At 38.1% G+C, this 9,765-nt stretch overlaps 1 protein-coding gene across 6 annotated transcripts in view; it reads left to right on the forward strand.

The window, feature by feature from the left end:
- Positions 1-4,158, forward strand: part of PXYLP1 (2-phosphoxylose phosphatase 1) — a 111,914-nt gene extending 107,756 nt beyond the window's left edge. For all 6 annotated transcript variants that reach the window (XM_061636773.1, XM_061636774.1, XM_061636779.1 and 3 more), the window contains one exon: positions 503-4,158. In XM_061636773.1, coding sequence (XP_061492757.1) covers positions 503-1,434 — 932 coding nt within the window. In that variant the 3' untranslated portion in view covers positions 1,435-4,158. The remainder of the gene's footprint in view (positions 1-502) is intronic.
- Positions 4,159-9,765: the final 5,607 nt, after the last annotated feature.

Genomic DNA, 9,765 nt, shown 5'->3' on the forward strand with positions numbered 1-9,765 from the left:
GGTTGAGGGACCTTCTGAAGCAGATTTGGAGGGGTGCATGTGGGAGGCTACAGGGAGGAGATAGGAAGGGGAAGCCTCATTGTGCAAGTGAGTATTTGTTGTGCAATCAGGTGGGCATTATTGGATGTCACCCTAAGATTGCTTCATAGAAGCTAAACTGAACTGTCATATCTGATAGCTGATAACTTTGGAGAAACATGGTCACTTTATTTTTCATAACTTATATTGACTTTGCCATTTAACAACCCTCCAAGTATTATCCATGCCTAAGCTTTTATCATAAACCATTATTGAAACAGTTTTTCCATTTTGCTACTGTACAGAGCGGCATGCAACAGTAACTTCTAATTTGGGGTTTTTTAATATATGCTTGACAATATGTTCCTATCTGTGTTGTCCTTCATTATACAAAGTTGAGCCAGAATTGATTTTTTTTAATATCTAACTGTCTTGAACTCTGTTCTATTGTAGAAGAATACTTACCTTCCTTTCTTTTCTGAAGGAATTGTACAGCACTTGAGAAATGGACAACTACTGCGGGATATTTATATGAAGAAGCATAACTTGATACCAAGTGACTGGACAAGTAAACATTTGTATTTGGAGACAACTGGAAAGAGTCGAACACTACAGAGTGGGCTGGCATTACTATATTCCTTCCTGCCAGAATATGATTGGAAGAAAATTAACTTTAGGCACCAGTGGAGCACAATTTTTTGTTCTGGAAATTGTGATTGCCCAATAAGGAACCATTACCTAGAGGAGGAACAACGTCGTCAGTATAGCCTACGGGTGAAAAACATACATTTGGAGAAAACATATGCAGATATGGCAAAAATAGTTGGCATACCCACAAGGCAGTTAAGGGCCTCTAATCCTATAGATTCTATGCTGTGCCATTTTTGCCATAATATCAGCTTTCCATGTACTAAGAATGGTTGCATTAACATCGAGCAATTTAAAGTAATCAAGACCCATCAACTTGAAGATGAAAAAGACAGACAGGAGAAGAAATATTACTACTTGTATGCACTACTGGCCACTCATCCCATCCTTAACCAGACAGTTAATCGTATGCAGCGGATTGCTGAAGGCAAGAAAGAAGAACTATTTGCCCTGTACTCTGCTCATGATGTCACCTTGTCTCCCGTTCTTAGTGCCTTAGGCATTAATGAGGCCAGGTTTCCAAGATTTGCAGCTAGACTAGTCTTTGAGCTATGGAAAGATGGAAAGAAATATAAAGAACACTTTATCCGCATTCTTTATAATGGTGTTGATGTCACATTCCAGACTTCATTCTGCCGAGATTATAACAAACTTTATAGTAAGCTGATGTGCCCTTTAGAGAAATTTGTTGGTTTTGTTAAACAAGACATGTTTTCACCTTTTAATAGCACCAATTACTATGATGCATGTCACAGGAAATCATTCTAAACAAAGGAGGAATAAAATGTTACATTTTGTATTGTCAAAAAGTCTGTCTTTAAGGAAGCTTGACATTGTCAAATCCTAGTGTGCCTAAGTGCAAATGAATATAACTTGAATATAATTTTTCCAAAACACATTCTAGATTGATTTAAAATGCCATAAATGCATAATGTCTGTCAGTCTAATCAGAGCAGGAACTATGTTCTTTGTGCTCCAACTTAATTTGACTCTTAGCTGCTGTAAAATGGATATTGCTTGAAGAACTGAATGAGTGTATTCTGGTTCCTTGTTCCACTGTAAAGGTTGTCACAGTAAAGTAAACATGAACAGTTCCAATTCTTGTCATAATAGAAAGTATTCTTCGTTACACAAATCCATTCTTATGACTCAGCTATAGCAGGAATCCTTTTTTTTTGAGCAAAAGTGTATTATAAGCATACTTTTTTAAAAGGGTGCATGGATTCACATGGTTCTGGAACACTTCACCTTTAGCTACTATACTTCATACATAATGTAGATGGTGTGAAGATTGCTACTGTATGGTGGAAGCTGCAATGTTTCACATGGCTTCTCAGGTTGATCGCTACATTGCATGCATGACTTCCTAGGAGGCACTAACATTGTCAGAAATACCTTTTAAATAATCGGTACAGGCAATCCACATAGAAAACCATTTACAAAAACATTAGTCTCCTTGTGGAGCCCCCAGCATGTGGACATTTTGTTTTGTTTTATTAGGAACCATGTTACCATATCATATGCAAAGCAACCCTTAAGCTATATGGAAAGAAAAGTTCCGTTCTTTGCACGTTTAGCACTTTATGTGTACTTCAAACACAAAGTACAAGTTGTGTCAGATGCTAGAAAAGGATTCCTAAGTAAATATGAGGGAGTTGTACAGAAAATGAAAACTTAAAATCAGACTTCTAATACACTGCTTTAGGATCTATTTATATTGTTCAAACCATTTGTACTGTGATAAGAAGCAATGTGTTTAGCAGTTTGTTGTAATGGCTGCATGTAGCCAAAAGAGAACTTGACTTAATGCTTAATTTTGTAATCCATTTAGTACTTTTATAGGCTAGGAAGACATTTTATAAGCCCAGTCTTGTTTTTTTATTGTACGGTGATTGTACTATAGTGTACTAAATGTTTTTTTACCTTCTTTATAAAGGGATGGCAAAAGCCGTTTTCCAACATTTTTCCTTTGAACATAGTACATCGATTTAGAAATCTACTATAAATAATTTTACTGGATAAACTAATAATGCATATTAACTCAGTTTTTAGATGTTTTCCTTATATGGGATTTTTAGACACCTTGGAAAAGCATTTTGTTACTATTGTAATGCTACGTTTTGTAATGTCAGAGTTTTTAACACATCCTGAAACCATAATTTAGTGTGTTTTGTATTGAAATGGTAGTAGCAATTAAAAGGAGCTGTAATTTCAGCCCCCTTTTAAAAACGATGCATTTGAATGTTTCTGTAAATAAAGTTTTGAAGTATTCTTTGGTGGTGGTGCATAAAAGCCAATATTTCTATAGGTGGTGTTCAAAATAGAGCTTGTAAAATTGATACTTGCTTAACTGATTATGTAAAATGTTTGTTGCCACAATCATTATTGAAATTTAATTGATTTTTAAGTAGAGATGCTGAGTGCATTGCAAGAATATTAAAAGCTTGATATTTTATCACAGTAGGTCTACAGTGTACCAGTTTGTACTGAAGAAAGTTTTAGAGTAGCCACAGATTTCTACAGGACTATAATGAGATTGCTTTGTGGAAAGAGGCTTAGGGGACTCCAGAAAATATGTAGCTGCCCAAAATCTTCAAGCTCCAAATATAAATCTAGGTTACCATAGTATTTGCATTAGGGTTATTCATTGTTCCCATGCAAAGCCCGAAGTTTTATTCAGTACACATTCAGATGGTTATGTCTGGAATAAACTAGTCAGACTTTAAGAGCAGGATCAATCATGGACAAATGAGAAAAGCAGCCCCCAAAAGCAGGGAGAATTCTGTGCCTTGGCTCTGAGTTTTGCACCTAGATGCAAAGAAAGAAGAAGAATAACTCAAGACTAAATCATAAGAAGTAGGGACAAAGCCTAACAATATCTCACGTGCAAAATGTGATAACTTTGACGTGCAATAATAAAATGGAGTACATGCTTTTCAAAAGCCTAATGCTCTGGCCTTGAAGGATAGATTTTATTACTAACTTTGCATAGGTACAATGCTACATTACTACCACTCAGACAAACAAATATTGTTGCCTCTTATAAACCACAGTGTAGGAAGAAAACTTATTCAGAAAGAGATTAGGCTGTATATGTAGAATGTCTGGGGAGGGGCTGTAGTTCAGTTGTAGAGCACATGTTTTGTTTGCAAAGGGTCCCAAATTAATCCTTAGTGTTTCCAGGTAGGGCTGGGGAAGTCTCGTGCCTCAAACCTTGGAGAGCTGCTTGGGCTGCTGCTTGTCCGTGTTGACAATACTGATGAACAATGGTCTGACAGTCTAAAAGAGGTTTCCAATGTAGCCCGTGCAGCCATAGAATCATAGAGTTAGAAGGGACCTCAAAGGTTTCTAATCACATCTTGCTGTCAGTTTGCTGGAAATACTTCTATAATGAGTTTCCGCCGGGCTGTGAAGACCTGGCTCTTCAGGCAGGCTTTTGGCGTGGGCAAGATTTTATTATTCTTGTTTCCAGATTTTTAATGCTTATTGTAATTGTATGTTTATTTTGTACGTCGCCCTGAGTGGCTGGATAGCCAGCCAGATGGGCGACTAAGAAATTCAATAAATAATAATAACAATAATAATAATAATACTTTGTTGCATCATCCCTGAAAACCAGTGTCTGCTTTAAAAACATTTAATGAAAGAGAGTTTAGCACCATCTGAGGTGGTCTGTTACACATTTGAGCATCTGCAACCATCAAGTGCTTTCTACTGTTAAGTTGAAATCTACATTCGCATTTTGACCTAGTGGTTGTGATCTGACCTTGTGGAGCAGCAGAGAATAAATGTGCTCCATCATCAAATATTTCCATATGACTTTTCATATCATATTTTAATTGTCTCGTCTCCAGGCCCCTCACCATCTTTGTCGTCCTCCAGGTGATGTCTGACTGCAGCAGAAAATGATGCCATTGCTTCCTATGATCTGGACACTATGCTTTTGTATTGCACTGCACTGCTGACTCATGTTTAGTTTGTCTGCTAAACCCCTAGATCAGGGGTTTTCAACTTTTGGGGGCCCAGAGGCATACCTGCAAACTGAAGAAATTGTTATGGCCATCTCATGCACCCACAACCAAGCACAAACTGCAACCTGTCCTATTGACAAATCAATAGAATGCCTCTCTCAAGCCTAATATCAGCAGGGGAAACCCCTATGGGCACCAAGAAAGACCTCTATGCTTGGGTGTGTATGGTGCCTGAAACTGTTCCTCTGATATGCAGATATGCCTATGAAGTTTGGCATCCCCAAGTTATATACTGCTTATCATACTACAAGCCATGCATTCAGTGTTACAGGCCCAAGTCTATGGAACCACCTTGCTGAATTTCATGCACATGACTAAGACTTTCTTGTTTCAGTCCTTTTAAAGGTAGTCTGTTTTATGATGAATTTTTATTTTCTTTGATTTTTATGTACACTACTTAGAAATGCTAATTATTTAGGGGTATATTGTTGACCATTATACCGTACTGTCACTGAGTGTTTTTCCATCAAGTCTGAAAGTATGGAAAGTTACAAGAAGTGTAAATGTCTTAAATGTATAAATAAAATACGATACTTGATTTCAGGACAGTTTACACCAACATGAGTATACCGAGGCTGTCAATGGCTACTAGTCATGATGACTGTATACTGTACATCACCTCTAGGACCAGAGGCAGCACGCTTCTGCAGATCAGCCGCTGGGGGAGAACAATGGGAGAAGACTATTGCTCTCATGACCTGGTTGTAGGCTTTCCGTAGGCATCTGGTTGGCCACTGTGGAAAACAGGATGTTGGACTAGGTAGGCATCATCTGATCCAGGAGGCCTCAAGTTCTTGTTGGGCAGCATTTTTGAACGACCAATGGATAGATATAAGAATATATTCCAGTTAGGGGATATATGATTTGTATGCCTACATCTATATTTAAATATATAGTTGGGGGGGGGAGAGACTGAAAGAATTACAGTATACACATATGACATTGGCATGTTATAGTCCACTGATACATTGTCACTAGTTGGCAACAGTTCCATTCTTCCTTCATATGTTTTCAGAGACAGATACTGGCTATGGGGACAAAAGCTGGGAAAATATGTGCTTTCCTTCTTAAATAGTTTCTTTTAGTTCTCTTTTGCTTCACTTCTACTTTTACTTTTCAGATCTACTTTGTAGAATACATGTCAATCCTCAGCAAGATTTTAAACTGCAACACCACGCCCTGGCAATAGTGACATTTTTCCTTGCTTTTCTAAACTGCAAAGGAAAAGCTTAGACTCCCCTCTAGTGGCCAAACACAATAAAACAATTATTTGGAAAGTAATCGTAGTTAAAAGCCATGTGCCTAAAAGAAAACAAGCAATCTACAGATTTTTCTAAAGAAGCAGATTCTCCATATTCTGACTAGAAAGTCCACTTTAGAACAATATTACCCCCAAAAACCCTTAAAATGTCATATGCATGCATTAAAAAAATGTAAAAGTACTGCCTTCAAGTCGATTCCGACTTATGGTGACCCTATGAATAGGGTTTTCATGAGGCTGAGAGGCAGTGACCGGCCCAAGGTCACCCAGTGAGCTTCATGGCTATGTGGGGATTTGAACCCTGGTCTCCCAGGTTGGGGTCCAATACCTTAACCACTACACCACACTGGCTTTAAATATGTTTATTATATGCATAGTATTATGTAAGCATAAATGCAGGAGACCTCAAAACTGTAGGAGACTGTTGTAAAGATTTTATTTAAACTTATATACCACTTGATTGTAATAAAACCTCTTAGCAGTTTACAAGAAATATTAAAATATCAATAAAACAGTTAAAACAAGTAATTAAAAATGTTTGAAAGATAATTAAAATTAACAGACTAAAAAGAGATTAAAACACATCATGTATGTGTCTGGATAGGCTTGTCTAAACAAAATGTTTTAAGCAAGTACTGAAAAGAGTACAGCAAAGGCACTTGCTTGATACCAATACACAGGGAGTTCCAAAGTGTTAATGTGTAAGATTGATTTCTTACAAGTGCAGAACAAGTATTGGCACTGTAACTGTGGCAATTTCACTGGATCAGATTCTGGACCGTTGTGCATTGCCCCAAGTTGTAAGATTTCCTAACTCCCACTCCCCTGCCAAAAAACAACAACACAGACACTGCAACTGCAGACAGAGAGAGTAACTTTTTGGAGCACTGAGTGCTGTAAGTGAAACAATAAACCCCACTGCTGGCTAAAGGCTTGTCCTCTTGTTGCCACACATCTTGTATGATAGAGACAGGGATGAGGAAATCTGACAGTTTTGGTTTCTCTCAAAACTAGGGGCAAGTTGTTGTGAAAGAGTTGCATGGCTGGGGGGGGAGTCTCTAAGCTGGATCAGCTGATAAGCAAAGAGGTGGGCTTTTCTATTTCTCTCCTGAAGTACCAGTTTAGGCTGCCATCTTCAGTGGAGTAGCAGGATTTGCAGTTGCAGCACCTCCTTGCCTGTCCCAGAGGCCTTGGGTGCTTCTAATAGTTTCAGTACAGTTTCCAAAAGCTTTGCCTTATTCAGCAGAAACTTGTTTTGGGGGGCATATTGGCTCTCCTTCACTTCTGTCAAAAGCATATTAAATCTACTAATGCATGTTGGTGTTGTGGTGAGACGGGCAGCACTGCAATATATGATCTGATTTTGCCCTGTAGTGGCCCTGTTTTGAGCAGAAGTCTTTACTCGCATTCACATGTCCTAGGATTGTCTCTAAAATTTTCAGTTGTGCATGCCACTCTTCATTACATACTCCAGTCCTGGAATTTGATGGAAGAGTACCATAGGTGGAACCTGTGTGCTCTATTAGTGGATACGCAACTGGAAGGACTGAACAGCTCCCCAGTTCCTCGCTGGTCAGAAGACTTTTCTTCCCTTGCAAGCATGTGAAAGAGCTACTAATACTCAGAGGCACAAAGAACAGACACTCTGAGACCTGGGAGTCCTAGCCATCCCTGTCACCCTCGATGAGGTGGAAATTAACTTCTGGAGAGTTCTTTTTTACTTATGGAAACTCCTCATGTGATCCAGAACCTTGATATTTCAGAGTTCTAAATAATGTCGGAATTGCACATGAGTAGAGCAGGCTCGCAGCTCTGTGTGTGGGTGTGTATAAATACAGATAATGATCATCATACGTTTTATATAATTAGTATAAAAATTAGAAGAGATCAGTAATAACACAGGATAATACAGAAATGTATATATTTCTATAACTTATATCCATAACTTCAAACAGGGCAACTAAGAAGAGGAGTAAGAAACAAAAAGTACAGTTTTAAATAAATAAATAAATAAATACTAACAGCATACAAACTATTCCAGCAATGGCCAGTTTAGATAATAAAGTCAAACCACTCTAAGTTAAAAAGGGCTTACATCAGCAGTTTTTAAAAGTGTGGGGAAAACATTTGTTTGCTTGCTTGATGCATAAATGATAGTCATGGAGGTCTCTGGAGACCCCCTTGGGCAGGGCTGTCCAAAGATGAGAAGCCACCACAGAAAACGCTCGCTTTTTGATTCACCACCCACTCCATTTCAAACAAATAGATGTGACACCCATAGAATGGGCTCAAATGAAATTAATAACTTAATGGAACTAATATTAATAAAGGTTCACTAATACCAGATTTAATCAAAGTGTTGAAAGATAAGAGATGAAACTGAAATTTTGATTTTTACAATTATGATATCCCCATTCTTTAATCTGAAAATAAGAATAAAGCTCCAAGTTGTTTAGGCTTTGTAAACTAGTACTAAAACCATAAATCTAGCCGAGTAGCATGTAGACTGCCGCTGCAGTTCCTGCAGCACAGATGTTATGTTCTTGGAAAGTTACTCGGCAATGGAGCTATCAGGTTTTTCTGTTTGTGTTCATATTGTTTCCTGCAGTACGGGCAGGACAAACAACTAATCACCATCATGAGAACCAGGGCACTCCTATATAGCTGAACCACATGGAAGTGCAGGTTCACACAAACGCTGGCTTCACTTGAGCCAGGCCATTTGCCTGGTGGGCATTTTCTTGCAGCATTTCAAGGCACAGATCAGAGCAACTGCCAAATGCTTAACAGTTGCATCAGTTGTGCTTGGAAGGGTATAATGTAAACGGTTGCATTTCTCAATTTCCTCTGCCCGACGATTGTAAAGGCCAAAAGAATGTTGATGAACAATTACTTTGTCACAGGTGAAATGGCTATTAAGGAATTGCAGGAAATGTATATTCACATATAGTATTGTATTATTTATTGTAAACCGCCCAGAGAGCTTCAGCTACGGGGAGGTATATAAATTCAATCAATCAATCAATCAATCAATCAATATGGGGAACGGGCCTCTTAAGAAAATTCATGTGATTGTCAATAATGGTCCTTGGGCATCGAGTCACATGGCATGCAAAGCTAGCTCTGCCATGAGATTTAGTTGGCATAAAAGTACCAAAAAACGAAGAACAATGAGCTGCGTGCCTTATAACATCTGTCACACTAAATGTTTGCAACTAAACAAATGTATTAAAGTCAAAAGTCTCCTTAAGGATAATTTGCAAACATGAAAAGTGAATAAACTAATTTGATAAACAGACTACTTTGAATAGCTGTCCTTGATGTAAAATGTGTGAATCATTTGTTTTTCTCTGCTGCACCCATGGAACAGTGTTGGGGGTGGGGGTTGAAATAATTGAAGGTATAAAGCAAACAAGGCTTGACATGTTCTTATTGTTCTGTGCTAAGACCAGTTATTATGCAGAAACCCTAACATAAACAATTCCCCAGACCAATGGAAATAAAAAAATAGGCCAGTACTAAAAGGCTTCTAGGTGCACTCAGATGTGTAAGTGGCAAACCTTTCAATATGGATAACAAATCTTATGTATACAGAAGCTCTGTACATAGAACTATCCCCTCTATTGAAATGAATAGCATCTGTCCTTGATTAACTTCAAGGGAAACATGCTGTCTTAACTGTCATGTCCACAGGAAACATGAGAGTAAAATCTTCAGAATGGAAAACCCTACACCAGAAACCAGTAAGGTCATTCCTATGCATTTCCACAAGTTTCTTTGGATAAGTCATGTCAAATACATATCAAA

The sequence above is a fragment of the Rhineura floridana genome, chromosome 7 (assembly GCF_030035675.1).
Source record: "Rhineura floridana isolate rRhiFlo1 chromosome 7, rRhiFlo1.hap2, whole genome shotgun sequence".
Classification (NCBI taxonomy): Eukaryota; Metazoa; Chordata; class Lepidosauria; order Squamata; family Rhineuridae; genus Rhineura; species Rhineura floridana.